This window comes from Emys orbicularis, chromosome 8 (genome assembly GCF_028017835.1).
Source record: "Emys orbicularis isolate rEmyOrb1 chromosome 8, rEmyOrb1.hap1, whole genome shotgun sequence".
NCBI classification, from domain to species: domain Eukaryota; kingdom Metazoa; phylum Chordata; order Testudines; family Emydidae; genus Emys; species Emys orbicularis.
Genome location: NC_088690.1, coordinates 21,593,222 through 21,615,232, shown reverse-complemented (window position 1 = coordinate 21,615,232; position 22,011 = coordinate 21,593,222). Strand labels below are relative to the sequence as shown.

The 22,011-nt window shown below is 41.4% G+C and overlaps 1 protein-coding gene across 4 annotated transcripts in view; it reads right to left on the bottom strand.

The window, feature by feature from the left end:
* Positions 1-10,111: 10,111 nt before the first annotated feature.
* The window catches only part of SRSF11 (serine and arginine rich splicing factor 11), a 35,256-nt gene continuing 23,356 nt past the window's right edge, over positions 10,112-22,011 (bottom strand). The window contains exons 8-13 of one of the 4 annotated variants that reach the window (XM_065410040.1): positions 14,851-14,982; positions 14,089-14,178; positions 12,938-13,033; positions 12,274-12,412; positions 12,017-12,166; positions 10,112-10,443 (exon numbers count right to left, since the gene is read on the bottom strand). In XM_065410040.1, the coding sequence (XP_065266112.1) occupies positions 10,411-10,443; positions 12,017-12,166; positions 12,274-12,412; positions 12,938-13,033; positions 14,089-14,178; positions 14,851-14,982 (640 nt within the window). In that variant the 3' untranslated portion in view covers positions 10,112-10,410. Of the gene's footprint in view, positions 10,444-11,791; positions 12,167-12,273; positions 12,413-12,937; positions 13,034-14,088; positions 14,179-14,850; positions 14,983-22,011 lie in introns of those variants that run through there. The other 3 variants (XM_065410041.1, XM_065410039.1, XM_065410038.1) reach the window with 3 other exon arrangements.

The following is a 22,011-nucleotide window of genomic DNA, read 5'->3' as shown; positions in this document are numbered from 1 at the left end:
AAGGTAACCAATCTTACTAATCAGGTGGATGATGAAATCAGACAGCTAAATCATGATACAGTAAAAGCAGACTTGTCAGCCACATTGATTTTATTGGGAAATGGTTAAAGTAGAATTCTTTCAAAGGGTGTTGGCCCTGTCTGTATAAAATCCTGTATAAAAGAGGCTGCCCTAGAGTTACAATATCCACAGTTTAAGGAGTCCTATCCCCTCACCCTCAATAGCAGTTGACTAAATGACTGACAGGAGGAAATAAGAATGGTTGCTCCATTCCAGTAGTATTTTAAACCTGTAAAAGGTTAACACTTGCCTATCTACATTGCAGATTGGTGACTGATATGCTAGAGAGAAATTGATCAGTTCTGAATGAAAATAAAAAGCACTAGTGAATTGTAAAATTGTTGTAGTTATTCCCAAAGTACCTAACCAATCACAGATGTTGAACATTTAGTAGGAGTGATGAGTTGTTCTTCCAGCTAATTATGAGTCCCTCAGGTTTGACATTGATTACATAAATTGGTACCTACCTTGCATCCTCCCTTGGCATCAGCTGAAATCCTTAGCAATAAGTGAGACAGAATTATGTAGATGGAGACAGAATTATCTTGTCTGCTCTGTAGGTCAAGGTTAAGCTTCCGTAGGGCCCATTGTAGGAACTTACAATGCCACCCTAGCTATAACTGTTCTAAGGATAAATGGTGAGAGGGCTTCAGTATCCAGTGCTGTCAGTCCAGCATGGGTGACAAACCCTAAACCTGTTCCTACAATATTTGTATTTCTGAAACTAATGGATACACCTCACAACTTCAGTACTTAACTGTGTGGCAATTTCAGCAAAGACAAATTGGGATGTTTCTCAATGACAGAAATCAATAGTTGATTAAATCTTCCTTAGTATTACAAGAAAGGAACTAGTACTTTGATGTAAAAAAACAAACCAACACACAAGCCTGTATCATAAAAGCTGCACCCATAGGAAGAGATGCTGGAAGCTGAGCTTTATATTAAAGGCAATATAACTGGATTTTTTTTTTTTTTAAATAAGCCTTGAGACAAAGTAGAGGGTACAATCCACCCATGGTATGCGAGATCAGTAGTGGGCCTGAAGAGAGGACTGCCTTTTCCTCTAATGAACTGTTTGATTTAAAACTCATTGCAGTCTATGGAAACATGATATCAATGGGCTTTGGACTAAGCCTTACGATATTAGGAATCATTTGACTGTAACCTTTGTTTAGAACAGTTGCTATTAGATTCCAGTGACAGTCTCAATCAAATTTTAAGTAAGAATTAGCACAGTTGCTTGCATCTCAAATCCTTTGGGGATACCATAATCTGGCTCGACATTCCCAGTGATGAATTTAAAAACACAGCTAGTGAAATGTGCGCTTTCAAGAGTGGCTTCCTAAATAATCCACAGAAGGCATAAGTCTTAGCAAATGAGGGATGATGTGTGAGTACAGGAGATCAGTGTTGTAGACCAACATCCATGGTGTAGCAGGAGTGAGCTGGCATAGCTCTCTTTCGGTTCCCTCCTGTCATGTAAAGGATAATTTTGCCCCCTCTAGAGAGAGTATGCAGCCACAGTACTTTTACAGAATGCATATACCACAGCTTGCTTCAGCAGCATAACAATGAACATGTCATGTAATAGTTTGAAAACTTTACATATGCATGTAAAGGGATTTGTTACAAAAAGATACCCTGGAATGTGAAAGGCAGTTATCTGATTGTTTTAAAAAGCATGACATTTTTGGAAGTATGCTATTTGTATAATATCAACCATTGCTTAGTACTGCTGGGAAAACAACAAAAATGTTAATCTTCTATTATCATGGACATTCTAAAACAGTCAAGATTTAGCAATGCAAATTATGAATAATTACATGTCCAGTTGAAAGTCAAGCTCTTAAAATTTCAAGATTCCTCACTGCATGGGGAGGAGCAATCTCAAAGAAAGCCTAAATGTGAGGTACTTTTTAAAAATTAGCAGTTGGATCTGGCCCTATTTCTTAGTGGTGATTGAAATGTTTGATTCAGAATATTAAAAAACAGCCATTAAGTCTCAAACTGAAACAGAATGTTTGCAAAGTCCTAGAACTGTTCCTTAACCAAACTCAGTTTTACTGGTCTTCCAAAACACCGCTTTAATTTGTGGTAAAGGGAATGCATTTTATTTTATTTTCAAGTAGCTGCTGTTCCAGTCACTCTATTCACTTTTATAACTGCGGTTCTTGACACATGTACTTATCAAATTGATTGTTACAAAACTGTTGATATATTTTCCTGGAAACCCACCTTAAGTTTGGTAATATATTCAAAGCAACTGTCAATTTTTAAATGTACTTGTTCTTGATTTTTTTTAATTAATGTAAGGATGATTACATTATTTAAACTTTAACAAATCTCCTGTAATGCTGCAGAGTCATTTATTTTCTTTAGAAATTTGTAATTATCATGGAAACTTATGGTCACTTTTTTGCATTTTACTATTTGTGTGGTCTGTGTTCTTAACTTACCTTCACTAATAGTAATTTTTAGGTTGTATCATCTTAGAATAAAGACCAAAAGATGCTGTTTGATTCTGAAACTGAACATGTGAAAACTTTAACTATAACTCTGTACAGTACTTTACAAAATATGTACATTGTAGGCACTTTGTACATGTTTGAGCAAGGATTGAGTTGAGGAAAGGTTGGAGTGCTTCAGCTCATTCTGTAAGGAAGTTTTATCGGTCAGTTTTTAAATAAAATATGAAGTTTTCAATATAACCCTGTTCCTTCCCATCTCTCATGTAGAATTTTGCTACTATACCTTATTCAGAATAAAAGTTATCTTCACAAGAAGGTTCTGATCCTGAGAAGATATAGTTCCACTTGAAATCAATTTGTTTGTAGGATCTGCATCCAACTAAAAACCCACTTCCAAAGCACTGCCCTTAAGCAACAGTAGATTTAAAAAAAATAATGGGAGGCCAGGGTTTCACATATTAGAATTCACTTTCCATTAAAGAGCCTGATGTATGCAATTTCTCTCACTCAATAATGATTGGAAGCATGTCATTTAAAATAGATCTGGAAGAAGGTGATGAGGGAGAACAACAGACGACTCAACTCTCCTTTCATTGTTTGCCTTCAAGACATGAAGCCTATAAATTGGGTCTTTTCAAAACCCACATTAAAAATTGAGCTTAACCCTAGAACAAGGGTAGGCAACCTATGGCATGCTGATTTTCAGAGGCACTCTCACTGCCCGGGTCCTGGCCACCGGCCCAGGGGGGCTCTGCATTTTAATTTAATTTTAAATGAAGCTTCTTAACCATTTTAAAAACCTTATTTACTTTACATACAACAATAGTTTACTTGTATTATAGACTTATAGAAAGAGACCTTCTAAAAACGTTAAAATGCATTACTGGCACGCGAAACCTTAAATTAGAGTGAATAAATGAAGACTCGGCACACCACTTTTGAAAGGCTGCGAACCCCTGTCCTAGAATGTGGAGTGGAAACAATTTTATTGCAAGACTAGAATGATGACAGTGCCTGAGGAGGAAAATTATTTTTAGTCACACCGCTTAACTTTTTATAGATGTAAATTTCAACAACACTTTGGAGAAAGGCTATCTGATTCCATAACATCTTAAAGGAGCCAGAGGTGTTACCTCACGCACATACAGAGCAGGCAATTTACAAGCTTTACATCAAAGCAGCAAAAGCAGGGACCAAGACGATCCTTCGAAGGCCAAACACTATGGTAAAATGCTGGAATGTTAATTATGAGAAGTATTTTTTAAAATAGCAATGAAAAGTGCAACTGTAACTATCCTGAAATTCTTGAAGTTGGACCTTAATCTGAATATTTTACTAGTTAGTGCAAGGTTAGTAAATAGCTCCCTTCCATGTTGGCTATCTGTAATATACATTTTTATTAACTAGTGAATCCATTTACAATTTTTCAGCACAGCACTGATAGTTGATTATTGAGAGGGGAGCGGTAGAACACTTTACCTTAATGAGAATGTGGGAACTGTCAGTTACACATCAATTCCTGGTAGTGAATTATATTTAATTCAGAATTAGAGCAGTGCAAGAACTATTTCATAATGTTTGGCTTTGTTTTGAATCTGAATGGAAACAATTTCCCACAAAATCAAGTGTTTCATTTCAAGAGTTGGAAACGTTTTGATTGGTTAATGCTTTGGCCCCCAAACAAAACTGCTGAAATCAAAATGTTCTAAGTTTTGTTTTCAATTAAATGTAATTTTCTTACAGATGTTCTAGTGGAAAATTCAATCAGTGCTATTCAGAATGTCTCAGGTATGCAGAGAACAGCTTGACTGTATTAAATATGAGTTAAGGTTGATATTACTGCAATTTTTCTATCACTAAATGTAAACTTAAGTATATACACTCTTGAGGTCAAGAAATAAGAATCCTTTTACACCATTTTCTTATATTTATATATAATTGAGGTGCATTCAATTTAACTGCAAGCAGCAGCTACTGAAATATCTCCATGCTATCCAGATAAGGATTGCAAAGGTGTCAAAGTGACATGAAAGCCTGCCATTAATCTAACTCTTATTACAACTGGCGCACTTTGCAGAGCTACCAAGAGGAATCACTGCACGCACTTACTTATACTTTATGCTTTCTTTTAAGCAGAAGACAGCTTTTTACTTAATGCAATGGCACGTGACTTTTGGCACCACAAGGAGGATGCATCTCCAGTCATTTGTGGCCAGGAACAGAAGGGATTTGGGGAGGGAGGGGCAGGGAAGGAGAGGTTACTTATTTTAAAAGTAACAAGTTCTTAGAGATGTTTTGTCCCTATGGGTGCTCTACAGTAGGATATATGCGCACCTATGCACTGTCACCCAAAGAATGCAAAGCAGCATCCGCAGGCTTGCATGTTTGTAGAGCAGCACTTTGTGCCTCCAAACAAGGGCATATAAGCACAGAGCCGCTTCCACTCAGTTTCTTCACTACTGCAAAGCAGAGCCTCCAGAGCTAAAAGGGAAAGCGGGTGGGGCACATTTCAAAGACTACAAGGTTATTGTAAGGTATGTAACCTCTCCTCTGAGTATATGTCCCTGTGGGTGCTTCACCATAGAAGACGCCCAAGCAGTAACTGCAAGTCCAAGACAGTTCGGAGGACTGCATCACCAAAGATGGTAGTAGCCCTGGACGCAGGTAAGATCGTGTAATTCTTGGCAAAGGTATAAATGGGAAACCAAGTTGCAGGCCTACAAATTTCTGTTATGGGAACACCTTCAATAGAGAGAGAGATGTGGACAGCTCTAGTGGAATGTGCTGTCACTCTGTGAGGGAGGTCTGGATCCCAGTTGATTCATAGCAGGTTAAGATGCAACCTGAAACCCAATTTGACAGTCTGAGCGGAAATAGGTTAACCCTTCATCCTCTCTCCTAATAATACAAATAGCATAGGAGGTGCCGCCTGGCAGGTCTTAGTCCTGTCAAGGTAGAAGGCAACAGCCCTTCTGGCATCTATTTTATGTAGGCTGGTCTCCTCCCCAGAGGCCTGAGGTTTTGGGTAGAACACTGGCAGATGAATCTCTTGAACAATGTGGTATTCTGAAGAGAGCTTTGAGAGCAAATGAGGATGGGGATGCAGTGTAACCTTGTCCTTCTAAAAAGTGGACGGAGCTCTTTCGTCTAACTGAAGTGATAGCTATGAGGAATAGTGTCTTTTGGGAGAGGTGGAGGAGAGAACAGGTAGCCATTGGTTCAAATGGAGATTTCCTCAGGGCATTGAGATCCAAACTGAGGTCCCAGTGGAGGGGCTGCTTTCTGTACAGGCGGCAACCTATAGGAATCTAGCTGTAATATGGTGGGCAAAGACTGAAGCCTTTTAATGGGGGAGTAGAAAGCTGTTATAGCAGCCAGATGTACTCTAAGCTAATGGATTTAAAGAAAAGGCTTATCTAAGAGGTAGTCCAGGATTTTGGAGAGCGGAACCATTGAGGCTTCAGAAGAGTGAATGGAAGACCAAGGCGTAGAAGCATTTCCTCTTTTGAATGTAAATTTTGCAAACTAGATTTCCTGCTAGATAACCCTCACTCTTTCCTGATGCAATCTAAGATCTTCAGGATTAGAAATAAAGGCAGGTAAGCATCCAGTAGGATACAGGGGGGTGGGTACAATGTTGAGGGTATCTTCCAATGAGTTGCAGACATATTTTCTCTTGGAGCAGGACAGAATTTCATGTTGTTCAGGTGGCAAAGAGGTCTGCTTCTGGGGAGCCCCAAGTCTGGCAGATGCTAAGGAAGACAGCATTGTTGAGCTCCTATTTGTGGTCCTGAAGGAAGTGTCTGGTCACAATGTGTATTCTGGAGTCGTGGAAGATAGAAATCTCAACTGGCTATCTAATAGAACATGCACCAGTTCGAAAGCTTAAGCAATGCTGCACACAAAGACTGGTATCTTGCTCTGACTGTAGCCATGTCTGAAGGCACTTGAAGGGCAATCTTGCATGAGGCATACAAGTTGTAGGCAAGTTCTTGCAGTTGTTTGCAAGCTATGTTGTATTGGCAAGATTAAACTGGATAGAGTAGAGAATCTCTCTTTGGCGAGCGGCTCTGGGAGTTAAGAGCCTAGAATGGCTCCAATAAAGACTAGTCTTTGGACGTCAATGTAGATTTCTTTTTATTGATGCTGAGGCCTAGAGATTGAAATAGGGAGCCCTGGAGGTTGAAGACTGGGTCTCTACAGCTGATCGGTCCCTGAGGAGCCAATCATCCAGGTAAGGACTGCTATGCCCCACTGATGTAGGTGGGCTGCACTGCTGAAAGATTTGTAAAGACTGTAGAGGCTGTGAAAAACCTGAAAAAAGGATTCAGTAGTGGCAAGTCTTCTAAACTCAAATCCTATAAATTGAAGCGTAGGAACTGTTTGTGGGATGGGTGGATAGCTACACGAAAGCAGGCATCATAGAGATTGACGGTGACCAACCAGTCTCCTGAATCTATGAACAGGATTATAGTGGCTAGTGTCACCATCCTGAAGTGCTGGGAAAGGAGGTTCAGATTTCTTAGGTTGAGGATTAGTCTCCACCCCTTTTGGGAACTAGGAAATAGTTGAAATAGAACTTTCTTCTGATGAACTCTGGGGCAACTGGCTTAATCATCCCCAACAGTCAGACTGGACCTCTTGTTTCAAGAGATCTTTGTGAGATGAGTTCCTGAAGAGGGATAGGGATGAAGGGACAGCGTGGATGGAGTATCCCACATTGATCACCTCCAAAATCCATCTGAGGTTCTTTGTGCCCAGGCAGGGAGGAAGTGGCATAGTTGATCTCTTGCGGGGAGGAAGGGGAGATGAATGGAATCATTCAACACAGGATCCAGGTAGGTATATTTGGTTGAGGCCCTCAGCTGAGATACCAAAATTATTTCTTAGAGGGAGGTGCAGGTATTGCTGTAGAAAGTGGTAGTCCCCTATTCTGAGGAATAGATCTCCTCCTTTGAAAGTAGGAAGGTCTCAGAAAGCCTGTTGCTGGGTGTACTGGAACAGCCTAGATGGTGGTTATATTTAGACTTACCAAACCATCTTTTTGTTGCAGTAACTCAGATATCCAGTGACTGTAAGGTAGCTCTTGAATCCTTCAGTGTGTGTAGGGAAGAGTCCATGTCAGAGTTAAAAGAGCTGGGCCCTTCGAAGGGAAGGGGGGAGAAGAGGACCTTCAACTATAATCTGCACCTCTCTTGGGTGCCTGTGAATGATGTGGTACCGGCTGGTACGGAGGTCTTTCTGGTTGGAACCCTTATAAAATTGTTCCCTGAGGTGACCCAGGAATTCTAGTAAACCCACTGAGGGGATGGAGAGGGGAAGGGTCCCTTCTATGGATAGTCATAAGCCCTGTCTCCAGGATGTCTGGAGGGGTCTGAATACTGGCTCATTAGGGTGTGGTAGCAAGGTGATGAAAAAGAGCCCTCTATGGAGGCCTTCAGACTCTGAGAAGTATCATCCCCTGGGCTGAAGGAGGGAGCATCAGACATGGGTACTGAAGGCTGGAGGTCTGACCATTTAATCTAAGTAGTACTAGGGAAGGGGTCCTGGTAAAGGACCGTAACAGGTGAGATTCTGGTACCTCCAGTATAAACAAGTCCTCTGAGAAATGAAATCAGGAGGCCGATGATGTCCAGAAGACTAAGCTGGTATTGGGCCTGGCATTGTACTGGTGAGGCTTGTAGAGGAGCTTCTCTGATCTTGAAGCCCTGGTGTAAGGGAGATAATGGTCCTGTGGCATGCATTGGAGGCCTGTGCCTGGAAACGTCAGTCAGTACCAAGGAAGATAGTTCCTGTGCAGTGGCTTGATACCCAGGCTCAGATGGAGCCTTAGTTGCACCCCTTGAGGAGTTTGAGGTGATCTACCCTCTTAGAGTCTCTGGAAGGAGAAAGAGTCTTCTTAGACGTCCTAGCCGTTGAAGGTGCTGCTGCCATGGGACAGTCCAGGAATTTGAGGTTGATGTACACAAGGGGAAAACAGAGTCCTCCTGAGGCTAGTGAGCACTCCAGTAGAAGGAGCTTCAGTCTAGCCTCTTTCTGAGACCCATCTTTAAACTCCATACAGACATTAGATGCAGATGGGTTATAGGTGCCTCTAAGGCAGGGGAGAGCTTGAATTCCCATCACTACAAGGCAAAAACCAGTGGGCAGGTCTGTCAGGGCTTGAACCCTGGGTCTTTGGCATAAACCAGAGTGGTAGAGGACGGAAGGGGAGAAGAGTAACCTTTTCTAAACAAAACCATATAACATTAAAGAAATAAGGAAAAAATAAATGGAATATGAAACAAGGCAGGAAGTGGAGAATCAATAGACAAGCAATTGCTTCATCTCAAGCCACAGGCAGTAAAGAAGGAACTGGGTGATGTGGGGACATGCCTCATTTGGAGGCCTGAGGTGCTGCTCTGCCCAGGACTGAGAAAGCATGGATGCATGTGCATCCTACATTAGAGCACCCCTATGGACATATACTTGAATGTATGTTTTCCCATTAGCAACAGAAGCACAGTAACTGATTTTGCTAAAATGCTGAATGTTAGCATTTCTCAGTCTTCAAAGCTGGTACTCCATCAAAAGGAGTGGGGGCAATTCACATGTGGCAGAGCTACCAGTGTAGGCTCAGGGAGTTAAAATAATCATTTAGTGTTGGTCCACTGTACAACTAGAAGATCAAGTTCTCATTTTTAGAACACTGGGATTCTGCAGCAAATTCCAAAACCTTGGAAAAAACAGAGCCATACACAATGAACACTCAACTGGTTACATTTTAGTAGTTAATTAAATCTGTTTTTGTTTTTATTTGAAGCTGCTGCAAAAAAAAATCAGGAGCTGCTGATACCCATCACAGACCTAGTGTACTTCTGAATGCATGGGGCTCATTAAAGGCTTGCTAGGCCACATCTCATTTATATTTGTTCCCAGCTGATGAAGAGGCATCCACCCACACCACACACTAAGATATGATCTAAGCTAATTTCAAAGTATTCTGCATTTAAAAGTGAACATTTGCCAAAATGACCCCACTGTTGTCTGCTAGTGAAAAAGTGAACTTAGCACATGCTGACTTCTGAATGGCAACTAGGGCATCTGTGTTCAATTTTATAACAGGTAGAAGCATTCACGCATTGCACTGGTGAACGAATGTGAATTAGTAAATGGTAGTTTGTAAACTTTTTTTTGTTACTTCCACTGTGTCTTCAGGCACCTGCACTTGAGTTACATACATAAATACATATACACACACACACCCCTACACCAATTTCAACACACAATGCTATTTCAGAAAAATAGTGTAAAATTAACATATAGTGTTTTTCCAAGTTTGTACCCACCACACTTGTTGGTTATCGGAGGACAGGATTCTCCTCATTGTTCAATGCTTTTTTAATCTACAAATGTTTTAATAGAAGTGGGATGGCTTTTTTCTTTTGTTCTGTACTTGCTAGCAAAATAAAGTACATTTAATTCAAATGCGAAGGAAGTGTAATTTAATTAGAAGATGCAATATGCATGTCTGTTTTTTCTTGATTAACAGGATTATCAGCTTGTTTCACTCAACTAGAAAGAAAAGGCTAGGAGAACTCTTTGTATTGACATATACCTCTCTGTATTGACAAAATACTCAACAGTTTTTTAAAAGTTACATTTCTACAAATTCTAAAAATGACACTGCATATCTAAATGGCAAGTTTCATTTTAAAACGTCTGTGGAAAAGTGACAATTTAAAAAACCAGACTCATAAAAATTACAAGCACTTGTGCTAGTTTTAGTTTCATTCCAATACCTACTCATTTAAACCAGTGAATTGTTCTGTCATTTCAGGACCTTCTTTAATAGGTTAACTTTTAGAGTTGTATAGCTGATGCACACCCTTGCATTTCATTATCCTGTTCCTGCTAATCTTCCATCACCATTCTAGAGAAGATAAAAGGTGAAAGTGTTTATATTTCAATGAAAATACACACTTAATGAGAAAAATATATCTGAAAAGTACTTAATACTTTAGGTTCTCATTCAGGTCTATTACTTTTATCCCCAGTTTAAGGTAAAATACATACTGTACTGAGGGGGAAAAAAGGCTTAACTCAGAGCTGAAAGATAGGCTGGCTTAACAGTTTTCTTCACCACATTTACTAGTAAGAGATATGGATTTAAACTGTGATCCTGTTAAAGGAGGTGGATGAGGGGGAAAAAGTCAACTCTAAATGAATGAGGTAATTTCATACATTCAATAGTGTAAATAAATACAAGTACAGTTTTACAGGAACATGAGCATAAGTTTAAGGGTTTTATTATCAAAGTCTTGTAAAACAATTTCAGAAACTGTACATCAACATGGCACAGACTGTAGCCCACTTTTGTTTTTACCTGCACAAAAGTAAAAGCTCTGAAACGTCTTTAACTAAGAAAACAGCTCGTCTAACTACTTTGCATAACATGGAATCACTGTGTGCATAAGATTACTAGTGCAGTGACAGTAAACACAAATTTATTAGTTTATACAACTTGAGATCAAGTAAAAAGTACATTATCAAGTAGACTTGCTTTTAAAAGCATACAAAGGTCAATTTTAAAATGCACTACCTCTTTTTGCAACATGTTTAGCTCATGAACAAATATAAAATAAAAATAAAAAATTGGGTGATGAAAACTGCACAAAGCAACTTCTACTCATTGGGCACTGGACAAGTCAGGAGACTTTGCATTACTACATCAGAAAATTTGACCTCCCAGACCCAAGAGAAGAAGTTAGGAATTAAACTATACCTCTCTCCACTGCCTGAGATGGATTTTAAATTGACTGAGTAAAAAGCCATCAAAAAAGGTTAGTGCATTTTAACCTTGTCAAAATGAAACAAAACCCACCCACCCACCCCCAAAATAGCCACATGGCTAAAAAGATTATCTACTTATATCAGAATGCTTATTTCCAGATGTAACTATGAATATTAATTTTGTGTAGCCACACTTAAGACCCTTAAAAAGATCCATCATACGTTGTAAAATTTTCTTAGAACATTTAGGATGTTTCTGCCACAATTAACATGCAATCAGTGCATTCCCTATACTGCTCTATTACTGCAATGAATCAAACTCTAGAAACACTATCATAAGTGAGCCAATTTACTAAAGGAGATCATACAACATAAACAACCCATGCCTGCTGTAGATGCATGCAGCTTTTCACTTTTGCTTGAAGCAGCACCAAGTTAGTAAGACCTACTTGGCTACTCAAACCAATTTGGCCATAGCAAGAATGGCAACCAAAGTACCTCTCACTATAAAGCTTTTGATGTAAATTAATATCAGGAGCTTTACAACCATTTATAGATTAGAGCTGTATACATCTAGATTTAGGATTAACAAGTACAGCATAAAAGAATCACACAGGAATGACACTGATGCATGTCTGCAGCTGCATTCACTGCAAAGGCAATATTCAGTCACTCATATCCATGTCTTCTTCATGATGATCATCCCCATTTACTTTGGATTCTCTTGCTGAATCTCCACTTCCCTTATCCACTGGTGATTCCTTTATTTTGGGGGAAGCAGAATCTGCTACTTTCTTTTCTTCCTTTTTCTCTTTCTCGCTGTCATATCCTTGTTCTTCTTCATCATAATCCCTTGTGACCTGCTTTGCCGAGATGAAAAAGTAAAAGTAAAACTTGCCTCAAGGTTCTTATGGGTTTAAGGTTAATACTACACCAAAGGCAGTGAAACTAAACAAGTTTTTAAACATACTTTTACGTCTTTGTCACTCTCGGATTTTCTTTCCCGATCCTTCTCTTTGTCTTTGCTTTTTTTCTTCTTGCTCGTTGACCGCTCTCTCTCATCTCTGCTTCTCTCTTTGTCTTTATCCTTCTTCTTTTCCTTTTTATGTCTAAAATGACAGTAAAGTACCTTGCTCAATCTTCGCACATAGCAAAAACTAAGGTTAAGACTTTACTGTAATTCCCTCACACAGAACCAGCCCCTCATGCTAAAATCCTAGTTTAAACCAGAAGCCACCAAATTCACAAAACATCAGTTTGGCCAAGGTTAACTATTCCTTTAGAATACAGTCACATCCAGCCAACGCCCTATCGCAGCTCAAAGCAAGAGGGGGTGGTGAAAAGACAGTGTGGGGAATTTTCTAAACAGGACAAGGCAGGACATTAAGTTTATTTTCAGAATGCAACACACCCCTTCCACACATTTATTAGTGCCAGAACATCAATCATCAAAAATCAGGACTTCCCTCTCATGGAGAATTTACAGCAGAGTTCAAGAAATTCCTTGGTTGAAAAGGATAAAACTATACCCTCCACTATAGCTCAAACATTCCAGGCACCAGGACTCCCCAGATACCCCTTTGAAAATTAGAGCTACAGAGTAACTGAACTCAGAGGCCTGCTAGCACACTGACCTTCTTGGAGATGGGGACCGAGACATTTTTCTTTTAGGGGACCTGGGCTTTTTAGGTGACCGTGTTCCACTCCTGCTTCTTCTGCGCCGTCGTTCTCTGTAGGCATTAAAAGGTAACAATTCAAAAACATCTCAAAGTCAGGAGTGTTTCAACTATAGAGTTTATATTAACTTAAATATATTTGTACTGGCACATATCTACAATCTAAAGGAGCATTGCTCTACAGAGACACTCCTGCTTGTTTTACCAAAAAGACATATTTACTATTAGCAGCACTGCAAAGCCAATGCAGCTGTTGATATGCAGCGCAAGCTGCCCTCTATTCTACTTCCACTATCATGAAATAAATTGCCATCTAAAATAGTGTAGCAGTCAGACAAAAACAGCTTGATTTTCAGCTATCATGTAGATTTTTCAATAAGAAAATGGTTTTGTTTCATAAACATCCATTTTAATAAGGAAGGAGCAGAAATCTATTTTCAGAGACCAACTAATACCTTCTTAGCACTTAAAACTTATTTGAGGCACTTCATTCCCCTCTTTATAAGTCCAGGGACATCTTTCTCTCTCTCTCTCTCACACACACGTTAATTTAAGAGGTGCTTTATTTGAAAGTACACTTTCTCCTATTATTCTTTTATATGTGGACAAAATAAATGCAGGTATGTTCCTGTAGTTTTCAAGCTGTCACAGTAAACAATCTCTGAATTGACATTTTCAAGAGTCCAGAAGCACTCTCTGAGTGTGTTAATTTAAGGTTGGTATTTTTTCCTTGTGTATGAGATTTACAGTAAAAAAAACCCCAAACAAACAAAGATGTGCCTAGATCAATAAGGCGTTGCACAGATTTCTTTAAATGCTCCAGGTAAGACCGAGTCTCTGTTTCACTTTCCTTGAAGTGGGAGCTGCGGGTACTTTGATAAATGGGCTATGGTGGTCTTGTTGAAACAGCTCCTGTAAATCTCTGTAACCCTAGTGGAAGTGCTAATTCATAACCTATAGCAACACTCTGCAGCAAATAACTGATTTCTTCAGAGGTGAAAGAAGATAATTGTCACAATGATATGACAAACCAGGTTAGAAACTTTTACACCAATACCACTATATTTTATCCTTGAAACTCAGACTAAGAGTGACCCAAGTTCTGGTACCTGCTTGTGCTTCTAGATCGTCTGGTTGTGCTGTAGCTTTTTGGTGGAGTTTTAGAACGTTTCTTTTCTTTCTCTTCCTTCTTTTTATCCCTTGAAAGGCAATGAAATGTTACATATTCAAAATCAGTCAGTTTTAGAGACAAATATTTGCATGTCACAAGAATAGGAAATAATACCAGATAATCACAACTCTCAAGACATTTTACAGCACAAATTGATTGTCTCTCTCCACTGTGAAACTCATTAGTGAGAAAGAGAAAGCAAAGAGGGACAATTACTGAAATAGCAGAACAGCTATTTTAATTGTTCCTGAGACATCCAAGAAGAAATTACCAAGCTTAGATGCTAAAAGTTACAACTTATTTTTAAATGTAATAAGCATCCACAGCTCTCATTGAAACTAATGGGAGCTGCATGTTTTCAGCATCTATGAAAATGAGGCCACATTTAAGTGCCTAAATACATATTCAGAGATGTCTTAACTTTGGGCATCACAGCCGAACACAAACCTACTCTTATAAAGATACTTCCTCAAAGACATGCAAAGTTAAATTATACAAAAATGCTATTTGTTTAAACCTTGTCAGTGCTATGCTTCAGTACCTAGCACTGTTAAGATCTCCAATTTGTGGCACAGTAATAAAAACTACTTGGTAGTATTTGATGACTGGTTATTTTCTTTAACAGAAGTTAAATTACATATATTTCAGAATTAACAACTGGATTTCTAGCAAAATTTTAGAAGTCGCAAGAGGGAATTACTTGGTTTTGGATGCGCTCCTAGACCTTCTGCCTCTCTCTCTGGAATGAGATCTCCTCCTTCTTGGACTTTTAGATCGCCGCCTGCTTCTTGACTTTGAATGTGACCTCCTCCTTGATCTGCTTCTTGATCGTCTATCAAACAACGCATTAGCCACAGGATTACAAAAATATATTTGACCTAGACATACAGACTATTAGTTAAATGCTGTCAGTGCATACAGAAAAAATAAAGAAGATGGACCCCCATAAAGTCATGCCCAGAAAGGCCACAACAGAAAAGCAAGTGCCACAAAGTACAGATGATGAGTGAGTGATGGAAACCTCTATCAGCTATGCAACATTATCTATTTCGGTATGCGAGTACACACTTATGGTGGCAGAAGAAAACTGATAGGGTGGCAAGGAAGTTTTGGAGGAATTATTTGAAATGGAGAAAGTGAATGTATGCCACATACTGATCAGCTGTAGGAGCAGCATAGAAGGCAGGGTGATGAGAGTGAGGGGAAAAAATATTGGGTAAAGCATGTTGGTAGGCAGATCAGAGATGCAAGCAACAGTGGAACACTGCAGATCTGAAGGTGGGAACAAGCTGAAACTTGATGTAGAAGGTTTAGGGGACCCAGTTGAGTAGTATGAAGACTGGAGGGACATAATTAGCATGACCTAACTGTGGTAAGAACTGAGAGGCCAGAGACATTGTATTGGAACACCTAAAATATCCTGGTTTTCCATTTAATCAGTCAAAACATTCTAAAAAAAACCCTGAAGTGTTTAAGCCATTAGTATATGGAGTAAAATTTGCTGTTTACCAGCAGCAAACAGCCCAGTGGAATATGCATTCAGTGTAAGAAACAGTGTTTCTGGAGTGAAGACAGAGTCAAATGAGTGTATATATTAATTTTTTTTTTTATTAAACTAAAAGTGAATGTTTCTGAAAATATCCACTTTGAGATCATAGAATCTAGTCCAGTCCCCTGCACTCATGGCAGAACTAAGTATTATCTAAGCCATTCCTGACCTGTCTAACCTGCTCTTAAAAAAATCTCCAATGATGGAGATTCCACAACCTCCCTGGCAATTTATTCTGGCGCTTAAATACCCTGACAGTTAGGAAGTTTTTCCTAATGTCCAATCTAAACCTCCCTTGCTGCAATTTAAGCCCATTGCTTCTTGTCCTATCCTCAGAGGTTAAGAACAATTTTTCTCCCTCCTCCTTGTAACAACCTTTTATATACTTGAAAACTGTTATGTCCCTTCTCAGTCTTCTCTTTTCCAGACTAAACAAATCCATTTTTTTCAATCTTCCCTCATAGGTCATGTTTTCTAGACCTTTAATCATTTTTGTTGCTCTTCTCTGGACTTTCTGCAATTTGTCCACGTTTTACCTGAAATGTGGTGCCCAGAACTGGACAAAAATTCTTCAGTTGAGGCCTAATCAGCACAGAGTAGAGTGGAAGAATTACTTCCCATTTCTTGATTACAACACTCCTGCTAATACATCGCAGAATGATGTTTGCTTTTTTTTTTTTTTTTTTGCAACAGTTACACTGTTCACTCATATTTAGCTTATAGTCCACTATGACCCCCAGATCATCGCTTTCCACGGTACTCCTTCCTAGGCAGTCATTTTCCATTTTGTATGTGTGCAACTGATTGTTCCTTCCTAAATGGAGTACTTTGCATTTGTCCTCATTGAATTTCATCCTATTTACTTCAGACCATTTCTCCAGTTTGTCCAGATCATTTTGAATTTTAATCCTAGCCTCCAAAGCACTTGCAGCCCCTCCCAGCTTGGTATCGTCCCCAAACTTTATAAGTGTACTCTCTATGCCATTATCTAAATCACTGATGAAGCTATTGAACAGAATCAGACCCAGAACTGATCCCTGTGGGCCCCACTTGTTATGCCCATCCAACAATGACTGTGAACCACTGATAACTACTCTCTGGGAACGTTTTTTCAACCAGTTTTGCACCCACCTTATAGTAGCTTCATCTAGGTTGCATTTCCCTAGTTTATTTATGAGATGGTCATGTGAGACAGTATCAAATATGTACGTGTCATTGTTGAATCAGAAGCTGGCAGCAGTGGCACCAGCACATACAATTTGTGTGTGTCTGATTTTGAAAACATAGTCAACCTTAAAAAGAACGCTGCAGAAATCTAGATATGTGATTACCAGAGCATGGGTTATACAACTAAGGATGAAAAATGAAAGGACAGATTTAAAGAAGTACAAATTGACATTACTTTGCAGTATAGAGGATGGAGTGGTAGGATGAGTAAAAACATCAAGATTGGCCAAACAATAGAATAGGTTATTTATTGACAGCAATGAACAGGGAAGGGTTTGGGATTGGGGAAGATTAATGCAATCAATTTTTAAATTGCATTGACAGGAGGTAAAATAACTTGGAATTAGATTATAAACATCATGCAATAGTGTGGCAGGAGCAGCACCTCCATGGGGACCTTTCAAGTGCCCTAACTTGGGTCTCCCAGGCAGAGAAATGAGTCCCCCCTTCGGGTGACACTGTAGTAGGGCTCTGGCCCAGAAATTAATTGTCCCTTCAGTCTTATCCCACTGGGGGTGAGGGGAGGAGCAGGTGGAGGGGCACTGAGGCCCAAAACAGTTCCAAATCAAAAAGCAAACCCAAGTCAATTGTGGGCCATCCCCCAGTCTTCCAGTGGGGCACCCTGCCCTTCCCTTCAGGCCTGTCTCCCAGTCTCTTACTCATGCATTGCCTGTTTCTGAGGTTAAATGCTCCTCCAGCTAGCAGACCTGTCCTTCCACAGCTCTTCAGGCTGAGAGGCAGAGCTCCATCCTTCTTGCTGACCAGCCAGCTCTCAACAGCCAGGCTCTGTCCTTTTATTCCTCCTCCAGGCTTGGCACTGGGTGCAGATATAGTGCAAGGGGAGCTAGCTGAGCCCATAGGCTCTCCTTAACTCTCTCTCTCTGCTGGTGTGGGCCTTTCTATCCCATCCCACCTCACACACCCCGTTACCCTTTTGGGTACCTCCCCCCCCCCCCACCAGCTCTCCCCTCTCCCAAGAAAAACAATCAGAATTTGGGTGATGTGCTGGATGTGGAAGGAGAAGGGCTTGAGAGATAGATACCATCTCATAATTTGGGGCTGGGTGTCTTTCATGGCGTGGAGCCAATGTAGCAGGGCATGGTTGCTAACTAAAGTGAAATTATTGCCAAGAAGGTAGCATAACAGCGAGTCCATGGTCCACTTCACTGACTACGTCTCTTTCTTGATTATGGAATAGGCTCTCTCCATTGGGAATAATTTCCAACTAAGGTAGAGGATGGGGGTGTTCTTCATATTCCATCAACTGGGATAAGATAGCCTCGAGTCCCACATCAGAGGTGTTGATCTGTAGTGGGAATTTCCTGGTGAAGTTGCAGCTATACAAAACAGGCTCTCAGAAGAGGTGAGCCCCATGGGTTTGAAAGGCCTTTTCACAAATGTTGGTCCACTGGAATTTCTTCGGGCTATTGGTTTTAATGAGATCCATGAGGGAGGCTGCAATGGCCAAGAAGCCAGTAATAAACTGTTGGTGGTATCATGCCAGTGTTAGGAAACAGTGTACCTGTTTCTTTGAGGTTGGTGAGAGGCATGTCTGTAGGGCCTGGACCTTATCCACAAGGGTTTCACCTTGCCCTTCCCCAGTGTGTACTGGATGTAGGTCATCTCATTTTTGCCAGATGGCATTTAGTAGGGTTTGCAGTGAGGCCAGCCACCCTCAGGGACAGGAGCACAGCAGTTACATGTTTCAGATGGTCTTCACAAGTCTGACTACAGATTACAATGTCATCAAGGTATGCAGCAGCATGTTATGGGGCTGGAGGACCTGGTCCATTAACCTTCTGAACGTGGCTAGGGGCTCATGGAATCCAAAAAGCAAATCCAGAATTGAAAAGAAGCCAAAAGAGGAAGCAAGGCTGTTTTTAAACCAGGTCTCAGGCATGAGGGTAAATGTACTCCACCTCATCTAGCCAATCAAGAATTAGTCAACACATGGGTATGGGGTTGTGGACTTTCTTGGACTCAGTGTTCTGGTTCAGTCTGGATGTGATGGGCGATCAGATGAGTTTATCTGGGCTGCATAGAAAAAACAGTGGAGTAGAAGGCAGTGATCAACTGGTGGGGCTGGACCCTCTGTTCTGGATTGTCATTACTCCTGATTTTGATCATCCCAGCCCTCAAGACTGCAGTGGCTTGTGGGACTAATTTGGTCTCCAGCGGGTAGGGGGCTATGAACAAGGCTTTCCATAGCTTTAAAAGATTCATGGGGTAAACTGTGAATTTGTGTCTGTCTGGTTGCTGGATTTTGAAATTCACAGGCTCCACTTGTTGTATCACCTCATAAGGCCCCTGACAGCAGCTTTGATTCCACACTGGAAACAACACCTGGAGGTGGATCCCTTTATGACTAGATGCGTCCTGCTTGATCTGGGCACCTAGGAGGTTCTTGCTGGCAAATGAGCCTAGAACTTCAGGCTTCTCCTGAAGGCTAAGGACACACTGTACCACAATGTCAGCTTGAGGTGACCGTTCTCCCCACATTTTCTGAGTGAGATGCAGAATCCCTCATGCTGGTCTCCCACATAATAGTTCAAATGTTGGGAAGCCGGTGGAAGATTGTGGCACTTCACATGGTCCCAGAGGCAGATATCCATAGCTACGAACCTTCTCAGCATATTCTTTAGCAACCTGTTAAAGTGTTCCATTAGCCCATCTCTGTGGGGACAGTGGATAGACATTCAGAGAGTCTTCATTTTCACAACTGATATACTTGCTTCATTGTCTGGGCAATGAGGTTTGTACTCAAGTCCATTATAATTTCCCATGGAACCCAAACCCAGGCAAAGATCTTCAAAAGTTCAGAAGCAGCTACTCTAGCATTCATGGAGCACACAAGTATGGGGTTCAGGATACCAGGTGGCACAGTCTACAAGCACCAGAATTTACTGGTAGCTTGCAGAGCACTTACCGGGGCCAACTACGTTCATTCCAATACATTCAAAGGGTATGCTCATGAGTGGCAGGGGAACCACCGTCCAGAGTGCTGTGAGCTGGCACAGGAAGCACAAAAGTTGGGGAAGTCCATATACACTGCAAGCAAAAAACAGGCTAGAATTTGAGCCAGTGTTTTTTCCATCCCATGGTGCCCATGAAGGGTCTGGTGTGGGCCAGCCGTATGACCTCCCTCTGGTAGGATCTGGGCACCAGAAGCTGGGTTCTGATTTCCTTGGTCTGGTAGTCTCTCAAGGTGAAATAGGTGGTTGGCCTTCTCTCAAAATGAGGAAAGCTTCATCTTGTCAAGGTTCCACCAATTCCTCACTGCCAACCATCACTTGGGTATAGGGTCAGCTCAGCATGTCATCAGCTTTCCGCTCTTCAATGAGGTTGAAAATTTTGTTATGCTCTCAAACTCGGGGGAAGGAAGGGTCTCCAAGTTAGGATCATATTGGGCCTTGCTCTGTTTGGCTGTTGCCAATTTGGGTGGAAGTCTCTTCTCTAGGAGCAGGAACATCTCCCCACCAGATTGACTGGGGTGTGTGGAATTGGGGAGACTTGTTGCTCAGAAAAAGGTCCCAAAGATTCCTTCATCAGATCCCTGAAGTATTCCCAATCTCAGCCATTAATAACTGGACAGGCAAGGGATGGGCCAATCATTATGCTCCCCCACAATTAGATTAACTTGGACATGAGGGTACGGTTTTATGTCCCTGTGTACATATTGTAGAAGGAGAGTTCCCCAGGATTTGGGACCACCAAGCTCAACATCAGGATTGAGAATATGCTGAGTCCAAAAGACTCACCACTTCTGTCCCATTCACCCTTATGGGGGTGATCAACTTCATAAGGCTTTGATCTTCAAGCATGGGCTCCCACTATCCAGATATGCCAAAGCTGCAATCTTGGGACCAATGCCCAGGACAGCCATACCAAAATGCAAACGTTTTGGGCTTTGTTGCTGTGATCAGCGCCACCTGGGATCCCTGAAAAGTCCCCTCTGAGTGGCGTCCCCCTACTTGAGTTTCCATGGTGGTTCCCTTCTTAAGGCCAGGCAGGCTAGTGATTTCTTGAACTGGGACCCAGGTCAACAGTTCCAGACCTTTGGTCCAAGCTATCCAAGGTCCCTGCAACACACAGGACCTCACCTCATGAGTCCTGGTGAGGGGTCAGCAGGGTGGAACCCCTGCAAGACGTCAGCCTCTGTGGCCAGCTCTCTCATTTGCCTGTGCTCGTCCCTTGGCTCCAGCAGGCCCGTAGCAGATCATCATCATGGGGATCTTGGTTGTCAGATAATACTTCATGAGGCAAAGGGTGTCAGTCATTGCCTCAGGTTGATGCTGTAGGATCCAGTTTTTTCCCTCGGGGGAGGGAGTGGAGAGGGTGAGTATCTGGGTGAACTGTGAGTAAAATTATCTCTACCACCTGGGCTCATGTCTTCATCTCAGGTCTGAGCCATCTCCAACACAAATCTCATAGCTTTTGGGCAACTGGAGGGAGCCCTGCTCTCAGAGGATACTACTCCTCCAGGAAACGTCAGAACATCTCTTCTGAGACATCAAGAGCATTGTGGATGGCCACTCTGACATGTGCATAAGCTCAGGCAGTAAAAGGGTCTAAAGTACATAAGCCATTTGCACTCTCCAATTTAAGTACAGGGCAAGCAAATCTGCCTGCTGTTCAAGGGGTCAACGAGCTGCTGTGACTACCTGTTCAAAGATTTTGAGGAACGTTTTGGTGTCACTATTAGGTCCTATCTTTGTTCCTGACAGGAACAGGGTCTGCCACTGGGTCTAGGCTTGCTGGTATCACTGTAGTGGCTGGCTGTATTATGGTGACCAATTGTTGTACCAGCTGCTGCTGTTGGGCTGCTAAAATCGCAGGATTAACTTCTCCTGCTGGTTGGCCATTTGCTGGAAGAGTTGCTGTTGAGCATTCTGCTCAGCCATTCACTTCAGCAGCTAATCCATATGCATCCAGCTATGGGGGCTGGTGGCATTTGTTTAGGGTCCCTCCTTTTTTAAGGTTTGACCAGCTCCCTTCCACAGAAAGAAGGTCGTTGCCTGCATTCTTCATCAATTCCATATAGCATGGCGAGAGCAGCACCCTCCTGGGGACCTTCTAGGCACCATA